The sequence below is a fragment of the Megalops cyprinoides genome, chromosome 4 (assembly GCF_013368585.1).
Source record: "Megalops cyprinoides isolate fMegCyp1 chromosome 4, fMegCyp1.pri, whole genome shotgun sequence".
NCBI classification, from domain to species: Eukaryota; Metazoa; Chordata; class Actinopteri; order Elopiformes; family Megalopidae; genus Megalops; species Megalops cyprinoides.
In genome coordinates this window covers 10,807,529-10,835,130 of record NC_050586.1, presented here as the reverse complement: position 1 = coordinate 10,835,130, position 27,602 = coordinate 10,807,529, and the positions used below count along the sequence as shown (strand labels likewise).

Genomic DNA, 27,602 nt, shown 5'->3' with positions numbered 1-27,602 from the left:
CTTTCTTTTTCACAGGAGACATGAATGAGCTACTCATCTTGCTAAGCTTATGCGCCCATGTTGCATGTGTTGGTGCCAGATGACATTTTGTGAAACAGCACCTCATTTTTTTGGAAAATACATTCACCACGCAAATGAGTCACACAAAGAGCAAGATGTGGTAATTTCACAAAGTTATGAAACATATATACATATATATATATTTACTAAAATGGAAAAAAATAATACAAATGTACAACACTTTCTACAAACAAAGTCAATGAACAGTTACCTGGCCCCATTATGGCTTTTAAACCCATTAAAGCTCTCCTGTGAATTAGGGTTATTAAAAACAATGAGTCTGTACCTGTTGGGGTACGAGAACTGAACAGGAGCTAAAAGCTCCTCACAACAACAGTCTAACAGTCTGTTGTTTTAAGCACATTGAGGGATATGGAGTGACATGTAAGGCAGCCTATCACGTTCTTGCTTTACATATGCTTTTGAGGAGAGGCCTTTAGCATTTGATTGTCCAATCAGCCTGCCGAGGCTTCAAGAAAAGTTTTTTTTGTTTTGGTTTGCATTTGATCTCCTTTGCTCATGAAACACTCCTTTCACTGATATGTTACTGACTTCTCCTCCTCTTTAGAAACAGCATCTTATTACATCCCACAAAAGATGAGCTTTGTTTCTTTTATCTTGCGTTGTAAGACCCAGACTACTGACTTCTGCTCCACTCATTTTCAGTGGTCTTATAATATGTCAAATCAATTTTAATCTTCCAGGAATCAGAGGACATGTAAAAACACTTCAAATAGAGAAGTGTTTCTGCCTAGTGGAGATCTCTGAACCAGAGGAAATCATGTGGGCCTACAAGGCCTGCTCTTTTCCTAGGCTTTTCAGAAGTTTTTGATTAGACATGATATCCAGTTCAGTTTACTTCAACTCGTACAGTTTTGAACTCCACTGACTCACTTCATAAGATGTTGTTGCATATGGATTGACATGACAGATTCCATGTTCATCCATCCAAAGCACTGAAGTCAGCATAACTTAAAGGTATTCGGCATCTGATTTGGGCTCCAAGGAGAGCTCGGGTCCAAGAGCAAGCAGTGCATTCGCTTCCCTTCATAAGTAACACTATCCATTGGTAATGAGGATATTCAAGGATATCTGCTGTTTTCTTTTGGTTGGGATTTGTATGTGTCAGCCATGGCTCTTCAGCAGATTCAGCTGAGGTCTTGAGCAAGTATGGATTGAAGTACCAAGCTGCTACCTGCATTGACATCGGGCATAACTGTCCAATCAACAGCCTTTATGGTCAACCACCATCCAATCATCAGCATCATCATCGCATCAGTGTCGCCAGTGCAGATGAATGATGTGCTATGTGGCACCTCCCTTTGAAGGCTCTGAAAAATAAAAGAGGAAGAAGAAAACAATTCATGGTTAAATATTGTTGTCTGGTCCAATATGTCCAGTACGAAGGACTGTAAACTGATATTTGGATTGTTAGCAGTGTTATATATCAGTTTGTTTAGTGAAACCTCACCGAGAGATCTGAGACACAGATGACAGCCACTACATGCAGAAGGAGTAAGTCATAAACATACTAAAAGAGAGCCAAAATTATACTCCCACAGTGAAGAATTTCATGTAAAGTTAGAAAAGTTAAAAAAGACCAGCAAGCAAAACCAGCTGTAAACATTACAGTTATAAAAACAGTAACAAAAAACAGAGGCAGACAAAGAGGATCAGAGGGAGAGGGACAGAGGATGTAGGAGAGGAGGACAGACGGACCGGAGTGTGTGGACTGTCAGAGCAGTGCTGTGTTGGAGTCGGGTCCGAGGTCAGGGTTGGGGGAAAAGCGGGGATCTTGGGAGCAGGCGGACTCCTGGGAACGACGGTACTCCTGGTACTCCAGGCGGAGGGCGTTGAAGCGCGCCTCGCTGAGGGAACGACTGTACAGACCACGCGGGGGAGTGGACACTGGAGGACTGACCAAGGGGTACAGGCCTGGGAAGGAGAGTTTGAAGGAGGGGTTTGAGATGGAGGAGCAGCAGGGGGGTGAGGAGGGGAGCAGGTAAACCGCACATTCACCACATTCATCACAATATGTACAGTAAGGTAAGACATGGGATAGAACAAGACACACAGATGGCAGACTATGATATACTATGGGATACTTTTCTAACCTTTGCTCTGGAGATCCTGGAGGCCAGTAGTGGAGTGAGGCCCATCTCTCCTCCTCTCCACCGTGCCCCTTCCCACACCCTCCTGGGTGTGGTCCACTTTCATGGCCTCCAGGAGTTCTGACTCCACAGCGAAATCAGCAGCGTCCCATTCATAACTCTCATCAACTGAAGTGTTCCTCCTAAAGGCAGACGCACAGAACACGTGGAGAAGACTTCACAATAAGGACATTAAAAAATGCTCTTCCTTGCAGTCTGATGACTTAAATGACAAAGAGAAGTAATCAGTTGGAAAAGCATTCGCTTAGAAAACAGAGATCAATATACTTTGAATGATTGATTTTCGTGCATTCAAATCGGAACTGAACTGGCTAGTAGTCAATAATCCTTCTGCCTGGCAAGAGTCACTCTTGGACTGAGTGTGCTGGTCAGAGAGGGTACCCCCACCTTTTGGGTGGTCTCCTGTCAGGCCGATCCATTTCGGCCCTGAGCCTCTCATTCTCCTCGGTGGTCTCTGGGGAGCTGGGGAGGGTGGGGGTGATTGAGAGGGACTGACGAAAGAGGGCGTGGGTGTACGAGGGTCCCACACTACCCCTGCCACTGCTCTGGCTGGCATAACTGGCCCTGCCCTCTTTCCCGTCCCTGGAGTCCCTGATCTCCACCTCCGCTCCCCTCCCTGTCTGCCTCTCCTTCTCTCCTTCGCCTTCTGATTCCCTGGGTGGAAAAGGGGAGTGGTAGGGTGATGGCCAGCTGTAGCCCCTGGGTAGAAAGGGTCTCTGTGGACCCCGCCTGTATTCCAGAGGCCTCAGGTACTCCCCCCTCATTCCTTGTCTGGGAGGTATCTGGGAGAGTGAGGGGTCACAGGGGGACGATCTGTACTGCACAGACCTCAGAGCCTCCTGGTAGGTGAAGGGCCACCTGGAGGAGTCTGGAAAGGCGGTTGCCTGTCGACGGGGGTCTGGAGACTGTCGCCTAGTGGAGACAGAGGCTTCTGTGTGCCTCAGAGGATCCATAGCTGTGGGTACAGGGGTGAGGCGAGGTGGGGTGGTTGAGGTCCTCTCTGGGTGGAGAGGATCCTCCAGGCTGGTGCCACTCCGGGGTCGGAAGGTACCTGATCCTCTCCACAGGGGACCTGGCCTAGAGGAGAAGGGATACGCAGGGGTGCGGCCCAGACTGAAAGACTTAAGCCGGACATCTGGGTTAGGGAATTCATCCCTGTAACATTTTTCAGAAACATAGCTCTTGGGACTCTCAAAGTGCTCCCATCTCTGTGACCCTAAACTGATAGATTTCTTCAGGAGTGGTCTGGGCTGTCCCATAGAAGAAAGGGTTCCGCTTGGACCCATGCTTATTGACTTCTTCATGAAAGGTATGGGGGCCTGGTAGATCCTAGAAGATATTCTGTTAGTCCTGTCGCCCTGAGTTTCAAGTCTTTGGGATTGTTCCAAAGCAGGCTCCCGTTTACCTGCAAAAGGGTCGGGAGTTTTGGATGCAACTGCCACATCCTTAGCAGCACACGCTAAAGGCTGGGCTGAGCTCAGATTCAGGTCTGTACTTGTTTGTTGTGCCTCTGAAACTGATGCCTCATCAATGAACAGTGGTTGGAGCTCCTCGTGATAACCCTGCTCAGTGTCATCTTCCAGTCTAGGTGGTTGTTTGAGGTTTTTGTTTGGAACTCGGATCTTCAAGATTGAACCTCCGCTTTCCAGATGTGTGGAATGTCTACAGCCTAGCCCTTCACTACCCCTTGAATCTGCACTTGGGCCGAGAGGAGGTTTGTCTTCTGCACTTGTGCGTCTTAGCTGTATTTCAGGATCGTGTTGAGCATGAGCTTCCCAGTCTTTCGGAACGACATCAGGCTCACCTCGCAAAAGCGCTGCAGGCCTCTGATCTGAACTAGGCCAGGCTGGTTCTGTGGCTTCACCATCATCAATGGGCTCATCAACACTCATCTCAATGAACCCCGGAAGGCTCAGATACTCAAGAATTGCACTTGTCTGCATCGGGGACATTTTGGAAGGCTGAGGCGCCATCCTGGGTTTAACAGATTCAGACAGTCTGGCAACAGAGAAATTTGACTGGTCACTGTCGCCTTCATTTTCATGAATAGATAAAGGAGACACACGACTAGGGCTATTACTGAAAAGGCATTTATCGCTCTTTCGTGAACGTGCCCTGACACCCTCTTTCTCAAACTCTGGGGACAGCAGGGTGCTACCAGGGCCTCCTTCAGCACCACTACTCTCTCTCACATTGCCTTTCCCCTTTTCTTCTGCTCTCCGGAACTCATAAGGCAAGGTAGAGCCCTCAGTGTGACTCTGCTGTTCCTGGTCCCCACTGCTGACCCTCCCTCCTCCTCTCTTGGGATGGTTGTGGGGCAGGGAGTCAAGGTAAGACTGAGGAGGACTTGTGGCCCTCTCTTGATCCCTTTCAGCAGAGTGAACATTGCTTTCCACTGCTGCCTCTAGTCCTAGATTCTGCGTATTAAAAGGGAGGGTAGGTCTGGATGTGAAGACTGTTCCCTCTGGATTGTTGGTTCTCTCATTGGCTCCCTCTGAAAGGAACGTGCCCTCAAGCTTCTCTCTTTCTCCCTTCCAGTCTTCCTCTGGCAGTGACCTCCCGCGGAAACTCTGCCAATCTCTGTCTGCCCTTCTCTCAGGGCATCTTGTCCTGGCCCCCTGGCAGTCTGCGGTAAGCTTAGATGGATTGTCAGTGGTTGGGGAAAGGAGGGAAAGGGAGGTACACTGGGTTACAGGAGAACGGGAGCAATCCACATTCACAGAGTCCTCTACGGCTGTCCCTACATGGGGTGAGCACGGCTGCTGGAATCTTGGAGTGTTCTTTTCCAGGGGACTCCGCACTGGCACTAGGCTAGTGACGGAAGTGACGGGACTGATGTCCCAGTTGATGTAGGATGAGGAGGAGGAGGAGATCCTTCCCATCGGGCTGCTTGTGTTCCCAAAGTAGCAGCCCCTTCGGTAGTCAGACTGTCGCTGAGCCTGCCCACTGGCTCTATTAGCCTTCTGGCGCAGCGTGACATCCTGCAATTTCCACACTGGCTCCTCCTCCTCTGCCTCTGCTCCCCACTCCTTCCCACTTCCTGCTTTCTCTGGCTGCCGCCCACGCAGCCTCTGGCTGGCAGTGTACCTCTCCAGCTCCCTCTCCATCTCCTCTCGCTCCCGTGCCAATTGCAGGCACTTGCTCAGGCTGTCGCTTTCTTGCTCATAGTCCATCTGGGATGCTAGGGTGCTGGCATTGGTCAGCTGTCTCTCCCTCTCTAAGGGCAGGATGTTATCTCTCTCTCTCTCTGCCTCCCTGGCTTTCCTGCTAAACCTGGGGAACACGTCCTCCGGTCGGACAGATGGGCGGTACCTCTTCAGGGAGTCATAGGCCCTTTTCTCACTGCAGTCAGAGTAGAAGCTGGCCCGCTCCAGTAGCGCCTCAGAGCAGCCCTGCTCGTCATCTGAGTAGAAGCAACCGTGGCGGGAGAAGTTTCTCGCCATCGCCCTCACCCGACCGGGAGAATGCAGCGCTTTGCTGGGGCCGGGCAGGTCAACTGCTATGACTGGGGGCGAGTCTCGCTTCTCGGCCCTTTCTGAACACAGGGAGCCAGATTTTGGAGAATCCCGGTAAGAAGTCCTGTTGCTCCCTGAGCCACTGCCTCCACCTCCTGAGCACTGCGGAAAGTCCTTCTTTAGGCTTTTCTTGATGTGGCTGGGTGTGGAGCCCTCCTCGTAGGGCTGGACAATGAACCGTCCATCAGGCCCTCGGGAGATGGACTCCAGAGCGGAGGTGGGGGAGGGCCCGCCCCCCAGGTGGCTCTCGAAGAGGGTGTAGCGGGGAGGGGGGGAGGAGCTGGAGAGCAGCTGACGGCGCTGGTCCTGGTACTCGCTGCGGCTGCCTTTGTCGAACGAGGAGCGGTCTGACTGGGAGGATGAGGAGTTGGGGAAGAAGGAGAGGGGAGGGCACAGCTTCATCTTCAGGACACTGTCGGGGCTGTCAGTAGGCGAGCCAGCTCTAAGAAGCACAAAGAGAGAAAGAGAAAGGAATTCAGGGATACAATCATCATGATTAATCACGACAGGAACTGAGCTTCAATCAGTAAAATACGCTTTTTGGCAAAATACTGGTTTCAGGAAATCAGACACAAAAGATTTTAAAGATCTCATGACTGTAAGTATTTGAAATCTTTTCTAGCATGAACATTTAAAAGAATTTGTCCTAAACAACATAAAATCACACAGAATATCCATCATTTCTATCTCAATAATGAGAGGTATCTTTACACACACTTTCTAGGTATACACATTAAAGGCATGTCACTGTTCTACTGCATGAGGAAGAAACAATGAGAGCCTAGTGGATGGCAAGGTTCAAGGACTCTGCCACAATAAAGGATATCTTTAAGGACCACACCACCATCACAATTTCTAAAAAAAAAAGCTTTAGCAGCAAAGTTTCTGTGGAGAGAAGGAAGGCACTATAGCTCCAATAGCTTGTGAGGCCCTGGCCCCCACATATGTCTGCACTCTAGAATGATTCACAAAAACAAAAAAGAAAAGAAACTATGGGGTTAGTGGGGGGAGGTGAAGGAGATACATGCAGGAGAGAGGGTGGACACTTACTCTGAAGATGGGCTCTTCTGCAGGGCAGTGGGGAGATCTGAAAAGGGGGGGAGGGGGAAAGGTCATACAATGGTGCAAAACAAATCGAATGAAAAGATGAGATGCCAAAACAAGATAAACTTAAACAAAACACCACGGTGACCAAGGAGCAAAATGACAGCATTCCATACAGATCCATTCCTTGGGTCCAGCCACTTAGCTGACACTCTTCAGCTGAGGAAGCAGGTTTAATAATATTTTTGCACCTGCTGAACTGGTCATCAAGGTATGGAGCAATGGGAAAGTATGGTTAATACATACTTGCTAACACCTTTGCATTTTAGGCCTCTCTGTTGGAAGACTCATGTCATCCATCAAAGACAGCCAACTATGGTCTCTCAATTTGTTCTGGCAACACTCCTAATGGTGCTTGTGTCTACTCTTTGTTTAAATATATTGTTGGCAAGTATGTAAGTATGTTATGAGTTTTTAAGGGTTTTAAGGCATTTAGGCATATACTGCCCTTTGCAACTGAGGACACCTTTATGAAAATAGGTTTTACATAGAAAAGCAGTGTGTTCCATCCATAAAATACCAAATATGTTACAATACAGCTGGGTGTTGAGCTGTTGTGATGACTCCGTTTACTGATTAGATGTGTCATCTAAAAGTACAGGCGATCAAATCCGGGGACCTGTGGTAAGTACAACAAGGTACATTCTCTCTTGCTCCCAAGAAGACTTTTACACTGCAAAAGGGTCTTTACCATCCCTCCTCTTCCTGCGCCGTCGGTCTCTCCTGTGACTCATGACACAAGCAGTCACCAAGGAGAGGATGATGGCCACAAATAGGAAGCACACTCCACCAATGACACCAGCCAACAGCGGCTCAGGGACAAACTCCAAGAGGCCTGTCCGGGCTGGATACACCTCCATACCTGTAATGACAGCACTGCTTAGCATCCGCACTCTGCACAGATATGTGCCACTGCTTTTACTCTTTATTCCCATTAATCTTTTGTCAGCTACGCTAACCAACAAACCAACAACAAAAACGAAATGTTTTGAATGAGAGTATCAAGAGTCCACCTATTTGCATTCTATGAAAATGAAGTCTCACGTAAATGGTAATGGGAACTGATACCTTACTGACAAATACGGACACGAACAATTCTAGTCAGTGATATGTTTGCCTTAAAGGTGGCAGTGCTACTGCAGTTGAGTCACGGTTGAGTCATGTCCATACAGTGTTCCGAGACATACATGAACAGGAACAGAACACTGACCTGCGGTGGAGACATTGACCGACTCACTGGGCTCGCTCAGCAGTTTGTTCCTGCGAGACAGCAACCTCAGCTCATAGCTAGAGTCCTGTGGGGAATGGGAAATTACGGTTGACTTCAATGGACAAAACACTGCTCAGGGTTTTGCAGATATGCTGATGGAGAGCTGGAGGCTGCGGAGTATCCTGACTTCACATTCCATCAGAACCTCGGGAAAAGGCTGTGAGACATTTTCCTTGTTGAACTCCAAAAAAAAACCCACTTGAAAGAGATTGTGAACAGTGCAGCAGCAATAACCCACCTGTGATTTTATGTGGTTTTACAATTAAACACTACAACCTCTGCATCTCATACATTCAGTCAATTGATATGCCAGGTGCTGACTAACAGCAGGGACGGCTACAATTTCACAAATGCAGAAATTAGCTCTGAGCTGAAAGATTAAATAAAACATATTATAAATTCTGTAAATTGAGCAGGTGTTCAGACAATCTCTATGGATACCGAAAAGACACATTCAAAAACTGAACTTGGCTGTAACACCCTGATATTGTCTAGAACAGTTGTACTGGCCACGTAAAAATCAAATACAGCACTGTACCTTCAGCAGTCCTTCCACCAGTATCTCACTTTTATTGGCACTAATGGCTCCATTGAGAGTTAACCAATCCCCTTTCTCACGCCGTGCCTGGAGGACAAAGCTAGTGATGGGTGGAGATTGAGATGGCGGATGTTCCCATTTCAGGATAATCCCCCTTGAGCTCTGATTGGTTGACAGTGATATGGGTGGGGCCAGTTTAGGCATCGTTGTTATCCTCAGAGGTGGATCTGTCGGAGGGACTGAGAAGGAGAGAAAGGTCAGGATCAGGACTGCACTTCCAAGAGGAGATGCCATAACAGATCTGACGTCGTATCTAGCAGCTCTTTATATATCTGCACTACATTTATTGCAAGCTTCACTGATGTGGAAAAGTACTGATTCAGGTCTGACTGGTACTGACCCAGAGTTCTAATAGTGGTGATTTCACTGAAGGGGCCGGAGCCCAGTTTGTTCTGGGGTAAGACGCTGAACTGGTAGCTGGTTCCCGGGAGCAGTCCGGTCACCAGCAGGTGGGACTTGGAGGTGGGCACAGGCTGGGAAGTCCACTCATGCTTCCCCCTGGATGCCTGTTTGAGCCTGACGTGGAAAGAGACACAACCTAGGCTTCAATCCCACTGACTCATGTGACACTGTGGAATTCCCTGCTGACACAATGTAGGCAAACAAAGACAGGGATAGAGACACTGACCAGACAGTGAATTTCTGGGTGTACCCCCCATCAAAGCCTGGCTCCCAGGATACGTTGGCCTGGTTCACCCCTGGAACGACGGTCACTGAGGAGACACCATGGGGGCTGGTGCCTGATAGACAGACATAGACAAAACATGCAAGAGTTGCTTCATTTAACTGTTAGCTAGCTCTGAACGTTTCAAGTTCATGTTATTTTAAACACTGAAATTTCTATATTTACATATATAATTTCACATTGGTATGAGTGTCAAGTTTAGAAATAACTGAGACATTAGGTACTTGTGTCATACAAAATTTAGTGGTTAATGGAAAAACCATCTGCCCTTATAGTATTATCAGATCAAAAGCAGGTAGGTCTGCATTCACACAAGACTTTCAAGCTGTTGATTTTTTAATTTCTTATACTTTTGAATATAAATGCAGTCTTCATTTCTGCTGGTTCTTCTACTTCATGCATGAGCGTGTGTGTGTGTGTATGTGTGTGTGTGTGCGCTGGAAGGTGTCTGCTTCCATATCTATCATCCTGTGTCTGCATGCTGTTTGACCATGTTGATGTGCAGAGCAAATGCTCACCCAGCACTAAGACCATGGTGCCCGTGCTGACGGTAGCCACACGGTTGGTGGCACGGCACTCCCATGCTCCCTGGTGGTCCTTGTTGAGCGGCCTCAGCAAAAGGGAGCCATTGGCAGCCACAATGTACGGAGAGCGAGGCGTGGGCCCGACCTTTGGAGAGAGAGAGAGAGAGAGAGAGAGAGGGGGGGGGGGTGAGGGAAGGATAACAGGATAAGATGAGTGGCAATCACCAGAGAAAACCACTGCATCAGATTCACATTATGTCTTTGGATGCACTCTGACAGGGCATCAATATTACTGCATAGTGCATCTGTGTGCCTGAACCAGTGAATCAATAAATCAAACTTTGATTTGATATAGCACTCTTACGAAAATGCCACAGAGCATTTCACAGAGACAATTTCATAGACATAACAAAGGCTCTAGTGGATGTAACTGGAAAGGAAGAGCAATGATGACTTTGCAACAGGAAGAAAACCACCTTTAGTGCTAGTAGCAGAAATAAGTGCTTAACTGAAGAGATATTCCTGAACGTAAAGCCACACAAATATCATTTCATAAGGTTATATCAGTGTGTTCCGGGGTCAGTGTGAATCAGCGTCTATGAATCGTCACCTTGATCCAGGTGATGTTGGGGGAGGGGTCTCCATGACCCTGGCAGGGGATGATCAGCTCTCGGCCCACCTCCTGTAGGTACTCTGCACGGGGTGAGACCTGGAACGAGGGCGGGTCCTGCAAGAGGGAAGGGGATTTTATAGCAGATGCTAACAAACAGACAGTGAGGCATTTCCCTCTACCCAAGCCCAGGCAGCAGCCCTGAGGGGGAAGCCTTACCTCAAGGACCACCTTGGTGGGATCTGACTGGCCCATCGTCCCATAGCTGTTATAGGCAGTGCAGGTATACATCCCCACCGCATCATCGTTGGCCGTGGCTATGAACACAGAGCCCTCTGAGTTCACCATCCAGCCGGGGAACTGAACAGAGACAAAAGCGTGATCAGTTTTTCACATTATAAGAGAATTGATAAGCCACGTAATAAAACTAAATGGCTACCAGAATAATGCAGCCAGTAAATTTCAAATTCACATTTCAAGGTTATCAGGGTCCTCAGTAATGCCTGACATCACTTACCATGTCCAAGTCCAGCTTGTCTCCATCTTTGGTCCAGTTAACGAAAAGCATAGGGGGCTCAGCTCTGACCGGGCAGGCGATGACCCCCCCCATGCCCACAGGGAGGTAGGTCTCCCGGGGCATTCTCACCACCTGAGCAGGGTCTGATAGGAAAGAGATGGAGGAGCTCAGTCACAGACACATGTAATTACTGATAAATGGAATTGCATATACACTCAATTACTTACATACCATAGTGAATTACAAATATGCAGACATACTGACACACAGAGATACAGAAATATAAGGTCATGCAGGTGTAAGTTCACGTAGGTGTTAGTACACACAAGCATGTGGTCCAAGACGCACAGACACACATGTTCAGACAAATGCAACACACAATGCAATAACACAATCACACAAAAACACAAAGATGCTTCGTGTTTTCTTACGCTTCACAGTGAGGTAGGCAGAGGCAGTGGGTGGATTCAGCAGCCCATTGGTGGGCATGCAAGTGTAGTTCCCAGAATCCTCTGGGACAAGGCTGGGTATAAGGAGGCTGCCATCCACTAGGATTTTCACACGGGACTTAAGAGAGCTATGGTCAAACATAGAGACATGAAAAAAGGGTTGTATCTCTTAGTGCTTCATCAAATAAAAAAACTATTTCTGACTGACCATACTCTTGGTCCACATGACAAATTCAGCTAATGATGGAAAAATAATATAGCCTTTCTATCTCTGCATTACAGCACCTGTAGAAATATAAGAACCACAAAAATAAAACAAACACAGCTTCTATCGACTTCTGAAGACATTTAGTATTGACACCCATATGGACTTTTCCATCTTAGTCGTGGAATTGTACTTTGTGGTAAGTTATAATGGATGGAAACAGTCAGACTGAACTGTTTTGCCTTAAGGGTTGTGACATCAAAAGTTTTGCACAGTATATTTCAGATTACCAGGAAATGGGCTATGCCCTCCAAATAACTAGCTTCAGTGACATGCTGAAGTCTGCGTTTAAGTATCTACTATAGGCTATACTTTCCTCATTATCTCCAGATAACATTCATTCAATCCATATACTGAGATATGTGTTAAAGTATCTGGGGTAGGACTCACTCAATGTGGTAGACATTCTCTCCTTGCTTCCACCATACGTATGTTAGGTTGGTGGGATAGGATTCTGCTTGGCACTGAAGAATGGCATCATGGGACATGTTAAGCGTGGTGTCCTCCGGGGGAATGATAATGATTGGAGGACCTGTTTTGAGACATGGGTATGTAGGTTAGCTGGCAATATATGTGAAAGTAAAGTCCTTGTTCCCCTGTTCGAGTTTTTAAAAGAATATAAATCGAGCCCATTTTAAAAAGCCCAAAGCTCCCTCCTGCCCAAGACCTTAAAATATGGTCATCTGGAAAAATAAAACTTAACAATCAACCCAGCTGAATAAATCAATGAATACAAGGGATCTACAAGACTGAAAAGACTTCAGCATTGATAAGCGAAGCAGCCCAATGTTGAAAACCCTCAGTGATATCACTGATTTGGCGTTAGCATTGACAGTCAGTGACAACACGACCACTAGATGGCAGTATAGACTATGGCGTGGGATCCTGGATACAGAGAGACTTCAGGCAATGCTGCAGGGGCAATCCAACTATTTTTGCGTGAGCCACTGCACAGGGAACTGCATACGTGTTAAACCATGTCAAAATGTAAATCTCCATGTGCACGATTTGCCTTTAGTCAACAGGAAACATAATTATTTGAATCATTTGGGTTGCCGATTAATTTTCCAGGAAGACGAGGGTTGTCTTGCAGGCAACCTCTCCTCATGTACAAATAGTGCAAGAACTGAAGACATTCAAACCAGTGAGGCCTAACAGTGGATGAATCCCACAGCAGAGGACCCTGCAGCGGTGTGTGCAGCAGCCCATCCACAATGGATGCGACAGACACTGACCTCTGACCAGCAGCTGTGTGGAGTGAGTGAGGTTCCCCTCCGAGTTCGAGACGTGACATTTGTACATTCCTGCCATCTCCCTGGTCACCGAGACTAAAGTCAAGGTTCCATTGTGCACCTGAGGAAGACATTTTTTGGATGGTTAGACACAGTTCACACGCAGCACTTGAAGGACCGATTAACTGCAGGAACTACAGCTACTACAACTGCTGCTCTGACTTGAACTACTTGTACCACAACAACTAGCACAAAAAACTTAAAAAGAAGCACATGAATTAAATATTCTTCCCTGTACGTTCCACAGTAGCAATATCATAAGTATCCCCTCTGCTATTTAAAATATTTGAACGAGCCTTTGTTTGCCAACCTCATCTTGGCTGAACAGCAGTAACATTCTGACAATAATGTTATGTACCAACTGACCCAGAAATTCAAATATTACAAGCTATACTGACCTTGACCTGGTCTTGTTTTTCAATTGGCATGTCATCTTTTTTCCAGGTTACAGTTGGTTGAGGGTTGCCATGGGCACCACAGGTAAGTGACAGCGAATCACCTTGCAGGACTTCCACAAAGGGGGGTGGAGTTTTGAAAAACACAGGCGGTGCTACGAAAGAGGAACCATAAAGTGAGCTTTGTTCCCTCTCCAGAAAAAAACTGAATCATGAAGAAACACCAGAGAGACAACAACAGTTAAATACAGGCCAAGATCTGTAGATTTAGTCCTTCAGCAAGGCAACATTTCAAATTCACAAATTCATTTTTGCCCCTTGCTGCATCCTACTGTTCTATTTTTCATCTCCCCAGTGTTGGAATGAACACGTCGACAAGTAAAGAATTGCACAACACATCATTTGTCATCGCCTTGGTGACACACCTCTTTAAATAACATATGTTCCCCTACCCCTTCCATGGAGTATATATCAAAAAGAATGATAATCAAAATAAAAGACAGCACAATCAACACGCAGTAAGTGGGCTGAAACCAAGGGGCTCTGTTTGACATAATACATTCAATGTATCTCTTTTACTTTCAAATAACACACTCTCTGGTACCAATCATAACATTGTAAAAAAAATCACAAAAAATCACAATTTATGAAACCTTATTATTCTGTTATAACAAAAGATGTGCTATGTCATTAGCCAGCTACAAGACAGCAGTAATGTGAGGATTTTTCTTCCATGACCCTTAAATAACCTGTTCTGTATCAGAATAAGTGGGTAGCTAACTCAGATGTTCCTGGAGATGATTCATGTCTGCTCATAGACAATTGTCTGTAACCCGACTCCCCTCATATAGCGCTTTTACACAGCCCTCTTCAAACAGACTGACGCGTAATCACTCCAAATCCCAGCTCACTTTCCAACTCCTTTAAATTCAGAATATTAAGTAACTCAACGAGCTGGCTCTGAAGAGAGGACCTGTTCACTACCAGGTGAATGGGTTTCTGTAGCTGGCTGGCAGGGCATTACTGGAGTGAGTGGCACAATGATTAGGAGTGCGGGCTCTCTGCCGGCCTGCAGGGCCTATCCTGTCTGTATATGAGTGCGTGGGAATTGGACTGTAGTGTGTGTGTGTGTGTGTGTTTGTGTGTTTGTGTGTATGTGCATGTGTGTGTCCCAGTGTATGTGTGTGTGTGTGTGTACTAGTGTGTGTGTGTGTGTGTGTGTGTGTGTGTGTGTACTAGTGTGTGTGTGTGTGTGTGTGTGTGTGTGTGTGTGTGTGTCCCAGTATGTGCGCATGTGTGTGTGGGTGTGTCTGTGTGTGTTTTGGCTGGGGAAGAGGAGGGTTGGGAGTGGTCACCTGGAAAAGGCCCAGTGGTGTCTGTGCCAAGGAAAACAGAGAAACAGGGCCGAAATCCCTGGGCAGAGGGGCACACGGTGAGGGAGACTGGCACAGATTATCTTACGCACTTAACTCCCACCCCACTCCATAGACGCACAAACACACACCACCCTGCGTGTTCCACCAGCCCTGTAGTTCAGAGCTGGCCCCTGCGTGCACTGCTGGCGGTGTCAGCGCTGACAGGATCCTCTGACAGCGCACAGCAGGCACTGGCTGAGACAGATATGGGTGCATTGTGGAAAACAAAGTGCATTATGCAATACTTCCTCACAAGCTGCAATAGGACTCCCCCATCTGCAGCAATGGGACGGAGGTGCCGCCGCACATCGGCAATTTAGACGGGGCATCTCGAGGCCAGATGTGCAGTATAGCACAGCGGTAGGGTTCAAAACTGAAAGGTTGCAGGTTCGATTCCCTGCTGAGGCACTGCTGCTGTACCCTTGAGGAAGGTACTTAACCCAAAACTGCCTCAGTAAATATCCAGCTGTATAAATGGATAACGTTTACAAATTCTCACGTATTCAAGCCACTCTGGATAAGAGCGTCCGCTAAATGACAATAATGTAACGTCACGTGATTTCAAACCCTCACCGGTGATGGAGAGGAAGGTCCAGGTGCCGTTGCGGAACTCGTCGGTGGTTTTGTCCAGCAGCAGGATGCGGCACTCGAACCAGCCCTCGTCCTCCAGACGCAGCCCCTCCACCAGCAGTGAGGCGCCCTGGGTCAGAGACACCCGGCCTGGGTGCAAAGAGAGAGACAGGAGCCGGCTCGTGAGGTTAGCGTTCACTCGTTCAAGGCGTTCATTAACAAGGTGACAAGGTGACGCTAAAGTTCATGCCAACATACCCACGCACAGTGCTCCTGATCGCTAACTTCACCCTTACACCTCATATATGCAATTCCGTATGGTTAATATTTAGCTAAAAAAAATATTTGATCACCTAATCTGTGAATTGTTTTTAAGATAGATTTTGTTTGTCTCTGAAATTATACATTGATGATAAATCAATCTGGATAAGGCTCTCCGCTAAATGACACAATAATAATCTGACAACATAATATTGCGAAATTCCCGGTCCAGCTTTTGTAATGCTGGAAAGTGTGGGGGAAAAACAACAGCATGCAAAGAATGTTTCATACAAACGGAGCAACCAGAGACCTTGAATTAGAGTGTACACAAACATTCTTCACTTGCATTATATTACGTCAGATTATAGGTCAACAGAGTGCTTGCATTTTCAAATCCTATTGTTTATGATAAGAATATACAGAGTGTGAAAACATTAGCCTGAAAGCTTTGCACAAGAGCATTCTTGCTCTCATACACATATTTTAAAATTAATAACCTATATTTAATTTCCTGGAACCTAAAAATGTTAGAGAAAATATATGAGTGCGTGAGCTGAATCTGGAAACAATTTGAACTCATTATGCACATCGTTACAATGGAACAAATATGAGTTCATACTGGTCCAATATCTGCACATTTCTGTGCAATAAATCGCAACCCTTTATGTATTTAGGTGTGCTTTCATCCACGTGTGAGTTCTCTCATTAAAACTGCAAATGCAGAATCTGTGCAAGGAAATATCCCGCCTGCTGGAGTCAATCATGGGGAAAGGATATCAAAACATATGGAACAGAGAGGCAGAAGGCATCGGAAAAACACACACTGTGATGAACCCCTCCGAGTCTCACAGACAAGCATGCCCACTCACACACACACACACACACACACACACCGTTACCCCTGCTAAAAATATCTCCCAGAACTGCCCCACGTTACACTCCCCTCCACCTCTTTACTCTTCAGATTCAAATCTAAACAGGTCTTTCACTGCATCAATCTCTCTCCCTCACTCTACCCTCTCTCCATCCCATTCTACTTCTTACAACTTCAGGGACTTTGAAATTTGATCTCCCAGTTGCCTGGTGACTGAAGCCTGGTTTTCAGAGTACTGAATTACCCCTCCCCCCCCCTTCTCTTTTTCCCTCACTCAATGAAGTATTTTTTTTAATGGTGGGGTTTTAAATGATAGGAAGATGCATGTTGTGAATAAGGGTGAAACCCAAGCCTCTAAGTTTGATCAAGGCCAGCAGGACCCATTGCGTTTTGAAAGTAAGCTTGTCAGGAGTGCAACAACTGTGAAACCACACTGCACCCCCATCCACAAAAAAGCTTCCCTGTCTTGATTCTTTTTAAAATTCTACCGGCACATGGTATTCTTACCACTTAATACTAGTCTTAACACTCACAGCAGGAGGTTCACCTGTTACATACAAGTGTTTACCAAAACTGGTATTTTGTAGGTAAAAGCTTCACAATTTTTTTTTTCAAAAAATTGCGACCTTCTTAACAGGTATTTATCCCATGAATTTCGGTGCATGCCTTTTTACCAAACCCTGACATGGGAAAAAAAAAAAACATCAAAGCAAAGGCAGAAATCAAAGCACTCCCCTCCCCTTAAAAGTAATTCAAACAGTAGAAGCCACAGGAATTGAGAAACCTTTAAAATTAATTTTTCAAACCACATTCCCTGAAGGCCTGGTGAAATACCAAACTGTGTTTTAAAAAGCCTTACACTGAGTAACAATTAACCCACCCTTGTGTATGTGCTTCCCAAGGCTGAGGCTTTAAGTTAATAGTTGGGAAGCTCACGTTAATGATTACTGACTGATTCTTCTCACAGACAGAACAAACTCCAAAAAGGGAGGGACACGTTCTGGGTTATCATAAAAAGGTTCCTGTGATCCTAGGTCTATTCCCCTAAAGTAGTAATCAGGAAACTGGGCGAGGAAAAATGTGTGCGGAAGTGATAACAGGTGTTTAAAGACTACAAACGCATGTTATCTCTCCGTGAGGTCCTCCCTCTCTCTACCTCCCAGAATATCTCCCATTTTTTTTCCAAACGCCTATGTTTCTATGTTTCACTAGATATAATTAGGAAAATATACAGTCATCTGTATACCTACTACCTAATCGAGTTGGGGAGGTTATTTAGACGACAGTGCAGCGTGGTGGTAAAGGTTTCCTCTTAATGAGAGGGTTGCAGGTCCAAAACCTCATTGGGGTTTATACCTAAGTTGCTTAACCTGAATTGCTTCAGTAAATATCCAGCTGTAAACATGAATAATATATGAAAATGCAAGCTGTGCAGACAGGGGTGTCTGCTGAGGACATAAACAGTATTATGCTATAAATTGTCTTATTTCTGTTCCTGGATGCAAGGTTTAGAAGTTCATGAGTCTCGCTGTGCTGCCAGCACCTCCTAAGCATGATTCACATTTAAAAACCCACCACACAAAAACCAGGAAATGCCCAATAGCTAATTGCACACAGCGTGTTGATTTTTAAAGACCAGAGTACGCAGTGCCAATTGGCTAGCTGCTGGGGGATTCTATTTTGTTTCATCGTTGCACACTTAACCCTCTCTCTCTCTCTCTCTCTCTCTCTCTCTCTGTCTCTCTCTCTGTCTCTCTCTCCCTCCCTGCTCCCTACCCTCTGTCCACCTAGACTACAACCCCCACCCCTCTTAATTCTCTCATGTTACCATAGTGATGACACCAAGAATGCCCAGTGCGGGGAGTTTGGATTTGAATTCAGTTGCTGTAGAAACGCGACGGGGCAGGGAGGGATGGGTGGGTGGGGTGGTGAGGGGGGGGTGGGTGGATCATGGTGAGGGTGCGTTTGTGTCTGTGTTGTGATTTGAAAAATTACACATAGAAAAACATGTTTTGATTTGAATAATGGGAAACGAGCTTGTGGTGGTGAGAGAGGGTGGGGGAAAGAATGGGAGAGCTGTTTTCATTTGAATTCACGGTCAGACAATAGCCTTGACGTGGAATAAGAGAGACAGATTTGTTTGCATCCAAATGTAGCATCTCCAAAGAATAACGGGTTTATGCGTTGCGCCCAGAGTGACGCTAAGGCTGCTGGCCTGCAGTCTTGACAGCAATAAGATAATGCCTTAATAAAATGAAAACAAAAATAACAACATAATTAGGAAAAAATAATCCTTCAAGCCTCTAACATTTAATTTCAGCCAAGTTCAAGGGAGAGATTGCTTTCTTCATCACTCATGTAGGACCTATTTTTTTTTTTTTGCTTTGTTTTAAAATCTGTGTTGATTTCCAGCCAAGGTCTAAAGCATAAACAGAAACCAGACCCAGGATTCAAGATGCAGAGAATTATCCGCCCAGTGACCACCCAGGCCTTAAAGAAACACAGCTGAACACTCCCATCCTGAGCGGCGGTCATGGTGCTTGTATTGTAACAGAGTGCTACAACAAATGCATTACCGCTATTCTGCAACAATTGCATAATCAAAGCAATTTGTTCCGTCGTGCCAGACTTTACAGTGAACTCAAAGCCAGCTAAGTATTGGAGGGGGGGGGGTGATGCGTTCTTCTCGAAAGAGGGTTATTGATCAACTAAAATGCATTCCAATGGACACAAATGCACTGCTCCTATTTCAGGAATGGTTAGACAGGGCTTTGCGATCAATAGCCTACCAGCAAAACCTAATGACAGAGAAGAAACCCTCCATGACCCTTCTGTGACCCTAATAGTTTTCACTAGGCACACCTCTTCCTTGTGTGGCTGGCTGTACATAGAGGAAATGAGCCTCTTACCTTATGATGGTCTGTCCAAGATCAAGCTCTTAAGGTCAATACCAAAGAACACTCAACACCAAAAGGAATACATAAGCATATACATTAATTTCCAGGTACTGGAGAAAGGCCAAATATACTGAGAAAAGGGTAGTACCTTTGGGTGCTGATGTTTCTCCATGCAATGGAAGCATCACTGGAAACAGTATTACTCTATTCATAATGCTGAAAGCGCCCCATAATAATGTCAGTGGGGGGCTAATATACCATTGTGGGTACACATTTCTTCAGTTACCTTGGATGCTTGAGTAACCAAAGGATCTGGGTCCTTGCTGCCAACGCAATTCATCAGGCACATCTCCAAATGTCTGCCACAATGACCAGTCCCAGCAGTTTCCCATCCGTTCTGGTCAATGGCTTTCACCCTTGATCTAACATGCGGACTCCAGTCCCCCCCTCAACCTGAGCCCCATATCTGACATGTCCAGCCTGTGTGCAGTGGACGGTGTAAAATGGAGGCACTAATCCACCCAGCAGTAATTTCACTCTCCTGATATTACCAAGAGTCAGATTTGCTCCCGGTGGGTGGCGGGCTGAGAAGCACCAGGCTCTCGATTTGTGCAGCGCCACTGCCAAAATCTCTGCTTGTGGTTCTTGGGATTCTGACAGCAGTCTTTATATAACCGGGGGCCCAAGGCGATCTCCGGCAGGGAGGCCCTTCCGCGGGGGGCGCTGCTGCTCGGGCTCCAAATCGTTTCCGCGCCGTGGCGCCGGTGCTAACTCTCCAGTGCTAACGCTAACCATGCCGCATCCTGCGTTACTCAAAGGCAGAGCTGCACTACCGGGGGCCGCTGCTTCCCCCGGATGTGGTGGTGGTTTTGTTGGTAATATTGCACTTTTTGTTTATGGACCTAATCTGCTCTCTCCCTCCGAGTTAAAGCTCCAGGATTACGCTCCGTTGTTCACAGACAAAAAGGAGTGCAAGTGTGATTGTAACAGTGTTGCTTCACCCCTGCCCCATGTTCAAATGTTTTGATACATAGAGAGACACACTTGGCATGCAACAATAATACTGGCATGTATGTAGGAAGACAGATCAGCGTGTTTTGAAAGGCCACGGCTTTTGTTTTCCTTTTGCCCGTCCGAATGAGTTTAAGGGAGACGGGGAGAGGGGCATTGTGGGATGTGTTTTCATTTGAATACAATCATAAGTCTGCGATGGCCCCCAACCCCCCCACCCCCGCCCACCCCACAGCCTTCGTCTCCTCCCCCCAAATTTCTCTCCCCAATCCTACTCTCCCCTAATCAGTTTAACCCTCTTATGAATAGCTCTTTGTCAAGCGCTAGATTACAGTTAACTCTGTCCCCCTCTCCCTCTGTCCGGCTGTGTTAACCCCTGCCCCAGCAAGCATGCTCAGCTCACATGCCCCAGTGAGTGAAAGTGGCCCAGCCACACACTGCTACTGTGCCCCTCCAACCACATGGCCCCTGGAGAAGATTATGAGGGCAAGAACTTTACATCCGACTAATGGCAAATTGTGAGGACCCAGATATAAGCATGTGACAAAATCTGTTCACAGCTGTTTCAGACAGGATAGAGGAAGAAAACGTTTTCATTTATAAGTCTTTTTTATACTGATGCAGCCACTGCCCTTCTTCAGGTAAAACTGCTGAGAAACCAAATTAAAAGACAAGGAGGTGGTATGTTGTAAGCAAACTACCCGCAGCTGACTGGGATTGAGGAGATTTTTCAATTTAATAATAGAGATGCATTTCCTAAAAACCAGTAGACATGCTGTATATGAGTGTAAGTCCTTTCTCAAGGAGTGATTTGGCAAGGGGGTCAATGCATTGGCTACCCTGGGGCTGGAACCCTACCACTGGGTGCAGGTTCAATGGCCTGGCTGCCCTCCCTTTCACTTACACCTACGCCTCACAGTCTACCTCCACCTCTCTCTCTCTCTCTCTCTCTCTCTCGAACCTGCCCGACGTTTGGTGGTGCTCTGCCACAATGCGGCATCTGAAACAATGGTGCCCGGTACAATGAGAGACCGATCCATTTCCAACTCTTTTGAAGCCATTACCCAGGCCACACCTGCAAACACAGTGAAATTAAGTAACAGGGCCTTTGTCCCTGCTGAACACTTCAGGGGCCTGTGAGAAAAAATGAAATAAAGGATGCTGGACTGCATTCTTCTAACGTTGTGTCACCGTTTGGTGAAAGTCTCTCAGGTGGAGCCTTTTGGGTTTCAGTGAAAACTCAAGTTGTTCAACAGTCAATCTAATCTGGCTCTTTTTTTCCTTCACTATCCCAGGAGCACAGACTCCATGAACCATGGGCAGTGGGGAAAAGGTCAAGAGCACTGCTGTTCCAATACAACAATTAAAGGGCCCATATGGGGCTCTTTTATCATTATTTATTTGCTTAGCAGACACTCTTATCCAGCTTGACTTAAGCAGACTAAATATTACCCATTATCAGGTTATTCAGCTTGATATTTATTAAAGCAAATCAGGTTAAGGAGCTTGCTGGAGGACACAACAGCAGGATCGGGAATGTGTAACCATGCTTCACATGCCCGTTTTCAAAAATCCTGCAGCACACTGCCATCATGGAGCGCTGAAAGGGCTGAGAGGGTTAAGTTTTGCCACGAGAGGGAAGACGGGGTAAAATGAGGTTGTACTTCACAGCATGAGAGCAGGGCCTGCTGGGCAGTCTGAGGTCTTACATCGCCCCCCCCCCCCCCCCCCCCCCCAAGCCCCCCGTCTAGGCTCGTTTTCTTCAGGAGCCAGGGACCGCTTGATCTGCCCCGCTCAGGGTAACTCCCCCTGACAGAGCTGGGCCGGGCAGAGAGCCCCCCGAGCTCACACGCCAGCCGGGGGAATACGCCCGGCAGTTTAGAAACATGGCAACCAATGAAGAGATGGAGATACTCGCAGCGCCTCACACGTGCTGTGCGATGGGCTGAATTAAATTAGGATTAGGTTACCCCCTGAACGTTCCTATGTGTAATGTTTTAACCACTGTCGAACATCCCTGAAGATTACCAGTAATCAGTCTGCTGGGGAACATCAGGGCTGCTCCTGTGGAGACAACCGTGTTGCAATCAAATTAAAATCACGTAATGATGCCTGATAGCTGTTTTTGAAGGGGATCCAGAGAACAAAGAAATGGAAAGCAGAAAGAGATTGCAAAGAAGCACTCTCAAACGCACCCCCTAATACCAAGCAGAAAGATTTGCATTGAGATATCCTTCAGATTTTATTTGATTTGTTTACATTATATTACTGTCATTTGGCAGGTGCTCTTATTCAGAGTGACTTATATACACTATATGGACAAAAGTATTTGGCCACACCTGTTTTTTCACAGTTTGGGCTAGGCCCCTTATCTCCAGTGAAGGGAAATCTTAATGCTTCAGTATACCAAGACATTTTGGACAATGCTATGCTTCCAACTTTGTGGCAACAGTTTGGGGAAAGCCCTTTTCTATTCCTACATGACTGTGCCCCAGTGCACAAAGCAAGGACTATAAAGACATGGTTTGATGAGTAGGGTGTGGAAGAACTTGACTGGCCCGCACAGAGCCCTGACCTCAACCCCATCGAGCACCTTTGGCATCAACTGGAACGGAGATTGCGAGTCAGGCCTTGTTGTCCAACATCAGTGCCTGACCTCATAAATGCTCTACAGAATGAACGGGCACAAATTCCCACAGAAACACTCCAAAATCTTGTGGAAAGCCTTCCAAGAAGAGTGGAAGCTGTTATAGCTGCAAAAGGGGGACCAATTCCATATTAAAGTATATGTATTTGAATACAATGTCATTACAATGTGATGGTCAGGCATCCAAATACTTTTGTCCATATAGTGTAGGTTGCAGTTTTACATGTTATCCAGTTATACAGCTGGATATTTTACTGCGCCAATTGTGTTAAATACCTTGCCCAAGGGTGCATGAGCAGGAAATCCAACTGGCAACCTCTTGGTTACAAGCCCTGCTCTTTAGCACTACGCTATTCGGTTACGAGCTGGTTTGATTCCCTGCTGGGGCACTGCTATTGTACCCTTGGGTCAGGTACTTCACCCAGAATTGCCTCAGTAAACATCCAACTGTATAAATGGATAACATGTTAATACTGTAATTTATGTAAGTCATTCTGGATAAGAGCATCTGACAAAAATGTAATGTAAATGTAATACTGGTATACCACAGAGACCTGGGATTAAAAGACATGGTTTTTGACACACAGAGGATGTGGCATTTGATTCCACATGGGCTGTCTGTGATCATTCTCACATGCAGAGCCCCCAGGAAGTGCAGATATGAGGGTCCCCTGGGGCTTTGAAACACACCTGAGAAGGCAGATTGCCCCATGGGGGTAAAACGAGCCTCTCCTCTCAACACAGCTGCCCAACCCCCCTCTCTGTCCGCATGTGTCTGCCAGAACACCTCTCTATTATCATCAACAAAAATCCCTCCAATGGCTCTTCACATTCTCTTACACCAAGAGGCCCCCTGAAGCTCTCACTGCCCCAACAACTCAAAGGCCTTAGTTTCAACCTGGAACAGGAGGAGGCGTTGGTGGGAGGGGCTTTCCCCAACAAAAAAGAGCAACTAGTTTATACTCATCCACACCTCCTTTAATCTGCAGCTAAACACGTCGCTCACTGCTCAAATCAAAGGACTCCGTGGAGAAGGGGCAGTTTTTAAAGGTTTCAACAATGGTCTTCCCAAGAAAACAGATACTGGAAAGAAAGTAAAAAAAAAAAAAAACACGTTCCTTCGGAATAAAAGTTTGCGCCAGAGCAGAACGAACTTTGAAGAGCACGAGACACTGCTGCGCGCCTCCTCGGAGCTGCGGTGAGGCCCGGGATGCAGGAGACCACATCCCCCATGCATTTTAATTGGAGGGAAGAATACATTAGACGAGCGGCGGTGATACGCTTCATGTGCTGCCAGCTGGCTCCGGCGGAGGGGAAATGAGAAGCAGAGACGTTTCGTGGAGGGAAAGACGGGGAGACAGAAAAGACAGAGAGAATTAAAGACTGTTATTGGTATTATTAGCATTACAGTTAAGCGCAGTCATTCGGGGACCCTTGTTTCTTTACATCAGGAGCTCTGCAAGTCAGAAAAGAGTTTTGTGGAGTAAAGTATCATGATTATGGGCAATTTACTCAAATGATCCTCATTAAAGAAACTATACATGTAAGGGCACATTTGCTTTTGCTGGTTGTCAGGAAGGTGAAAGGCTGTTTGGAATTATTCCTCAGCTCCTGGCTTATAAGGACTCCTGTCTTATATAGCCCAGCGGGTGGCTATTGGTAGGTTAATACATATTCCGACCAGTCACTAATTTGAATTCTGAATCAGGTGTGAACATGAGCCAAGGGGGCCTTCCAGGTCTCCTGGACTGACCTACTTGGAAGGGGGGCTGGATGTTCACATGCGCCAGACAGGCTCAGGTCATGGCGTTGGTGGCAGCGGGGGAGGGGAGGAGATGGTTGGGGGGGGGTCTATGATCGCTCTTTGTCTTCTGTCTCCTGGGAGACAATGGCTGGATTATGCTACTTGCGCAAGAAAAATCTATTATTCTGTACTCTCCATCCACTCACTGTACGCCAAAACAATCTCCATTTAGTGGGTCACCCTGCTTGGTATCAATAATGAAAACTGTCACCCCTTCCACAGCTGCCCCCATACGCACGCCACCCTCAATTAAACCCCACTCTCCTTAATCCCGAAAATCTCCATCAAGTCCAGCACCCGTCAACCACACCCCCTACAGCCCCCATTTCTGTCCGTCCAACCCCCCCCCCCCCCCCCCCCACCTCTCTTACTAACTGTATCCACAAAAACTAGCTCCCTCTCATTTTTCATGCTTCCCCTCCCTCTCTTTCTCACACACTTTTTCTCTCACTCACAGACACGCACACACACAGTAATTGCAGGTCTTGTTTGGGTGGATTACCTTTGTGGCAAATCTGCTCAGCTCTCAGCTCCACTAGCATTTGACAAACACCAGTCCCACCCCTCCCCCACCATTCACACACACACACACACACACAGCTGAATTGATATGGCACTCCAAGGTACTTCCAAGGAAAAGCAAGCTCCCAGTGGAGTTTTAAAAGTTTCTGCAATTTCAGATCAGAAAGACACGCCCCCCCCCCCCCTTATATTGCCCGGGAAATCAGCCTCTCCCAGGTCCTTGTGTGTCTCTAGCAGACAAAACAATGATCCCCAGCCACTTCACACAGTTGAGCACCCATTTTCCCCCACCATCAGCTTTTGTCTCCCGTCCCTATTGCTATACCTTTATAATGGAGGGCAATACAATTTAAGAGTGTATTACACTCTTTATGTGCTGTAAAAAAATCCTGGCAATAGGTACAAATAATCCAATCACAATAAGACAGAACACTTAAGGGTTTAAAGTTACTTTGATTCAACAAGTTACTTTAGGAGTTCCTACATTTTAAAAACCTATTTTAAAAACCAAATCACCTCCAGTTGGTTATATTCCACATAAATATAATATTCCACAAGTCAGAATGTCTCGGTTGCGATCCACAAAGCTTTGTTAAGGTAATAAGGAACTTACATAAAAAAAAACAGCAGCAGTGTAACCATGACTGAGAACTGACAGTTCTGAAGGGAGAAACTCACCCTTGTAGTTGGGATGCACGCGAGGGGTGTATACTCCAAACTTGATGAGGATGGGGACGTTGTAGCCCAGACGCACCCACTCCACCACGTGCAGGGGGAAGAGGCGTGGGGTGGTAGGGGCGCCCGACAAGGATGGGGTGAGGCTGCAACCCAGCTCCGCTGCCCCCCCGACGCGGGCACGGACCAGCGAATCAGCGCCGGAGGTTCCTGAAGGCGAAGCACATCCACTTGAGACCCACATGGCAGCAGAGGGTTTCTTTTTTTTTTTAAACAGGCCAATTGGTGAATTTTTATGGTGAAATATTTGCCCCTCAGCACAGGATCTTTCTGTGGGCTAAGGCATTATGCGTTCCAACATAAGAATTAACAGAATCTGCAGAGAGGAACGTTTAAACATTTGCTAAAATATGTGGTTTTGCAAGTCCTTCTGGAATAATGGCTCAGGCAAAAAAAGCAAAAAATCAGCTACAAGATGCACAGCTTGTTCTGTTAAAAAAAATAACCTTTTGGATGATACGCATATTTACTGGAATGTTTTGGACACACATTTGGTCTGCATCTATCAAGTAAATATTTACTGTAATGTATTTGGTTAAAACACATTCTAGGGCTTCCTTAGAGCAGAATCTTGGTTTTGTGAAGAGAGGGGAACAAGAGGACACAGACGGAGGAAGGGAACAGCGTCAGAGATGCTGTGAGATACAGGAAGGGGGGGCTACTGGCAGGTGGGGGGGATTAGAGGGAAGAAACAGAGTTTAAAGTATCCCTGTGCATGTGCATCTGTACATCTGTCCAGGACCTTAGCATACAGAGTCTTATTCCTTGTTTACAATAGACCCGGTGCACCTTTGTGTGAGAGAACATTTGTTGTGGAGTTCATACAGCTGAAGTGAACATACTGCAATCCCATTCTCTGCACCTGAAAGCTGGGTCTGGACTTGCTGGCACATGTAATTTTTTCTCTTTGTCTGGCATGGTGATTATGCACTAATCTCAATGAGGGCACTCGCTGACAGAGAGCAGAAAGCAGACCCCTCGCCCCCTCCCTTTCCCCCCATCCCGGGACCCCCTAAGATGCACACATGGCCCGTGCCCCACAACGACCCTCCTCCCCCGAAAGCGTGCTTCAGTGATGGTGGAACCTAAATCCCAGATTGGTCTCAATCCGGATTTGTGGGTATATTCTGGCACAAGTGTCTGTGTGGGATATCACCCCATTCCCTCTCACTGACTGCCCCCCCGCACACACACACACAGACACACACGCACACAAACACACACACACACATACACACACACCGCCAGCGACCGGGAGCAAGCACCCAGACTCCAACGCTCAGCACTGTGATCCTTCCAGGTTTTACTGACCGCGGGCAAATGGAAAAATACCCATTCATCCCTCGACTAAACTGCTTTTCAAAAAATGTAAATGGATGCCAAAAATGGTTTGGTGTGATTACAGGCATTT

At 46.6% G+C, this 27,602-nt stretch overlaps 1 protein-coding gene across 1 annotated transcript in view; it reads right to left on the bottom strand.

Moving 5' to 3' along the window:
- Positions 1-992: 992 nt before the first annotated feature.
- Positions 993-27,602, bottom strand: part of igsf9b (immunoglobulin superfamily, member 9b) — a 41,507-nt gene continuing 14,897 nt past the window's right edge. Inside the window, exons 3-24 of the mRNA XM_036526176.1 lie at positions 26,135-26,341; positions 15,444-15,590; positions 13,459-13,610; positions 13,004-13,121; positions 12,159-12,300; positions 11,486-11,631; positions 11,055-11,197; positions 10,757-10,897; positions 10,538-10,654; positions 9,922-10,072; positions 9,347-9,458; positions 9,059-9,234; positions 8,659-8,897; positions 8,061-8,145; positions 7,542-7,712; positions 6,797-6,833; positions 4,346-6,188; positions 3,197-3,308; positions 2,619-3,099; positions 2,175-2,353; positions 1,780-1,995; positions 993-1,391 (exon numbers count right to left, since the gene is read on the bottom strand). Of these exons, the coding sequence (XP_036382069.1) occupies positions 1,796-1,995; positions 2,175-2,353; positions 2,619-3,099; positions 3,197-3,308; positions 4,346-6,188; positions 6,797-6,833; positions 7,542-7,712; positions 8,061-8,145; positions 8,659-8,897; positions 9,059-9,234; positions 9,347-9,458; positions 9,922-10,072; positions 10,538-10,654; positions 10,757-10,897; positions 11,055-11,197; positions 11,486-11,631; positions 12,159-12,300; positions 13,004-13,121; positions 13,459-13,610; positions 15,444-15,590; positions 26,135-26,341 (5,099 nt within the window). The 3' untranslated portion in view covers positions 993-1,391; positions 1,780-1,795. The remainder of the gene's footprint in view (positions 1,392-1,779; positions 1,996-2,174; positions 2,354-2,618; positions 3,100-3,196; positions 3,309-4,345; positions 6,189-6,796; positions 6,834-7,541; positions 7,713-8,060; positions 8,146-8,658; positions 8,898-9,058; positions 9,235-9,346; positions 9,459-9,921; positions 10,073-10,537; positions 10,655-10,756; positions 10,898-11,054; positions 11,198-11,485; positions 11,632-12,158; positions 12,301-13,003; positions 13,122-13,458; positions 13,611-15,443; positions 15,591-26,134; positions 26,342-27,602) is intronic.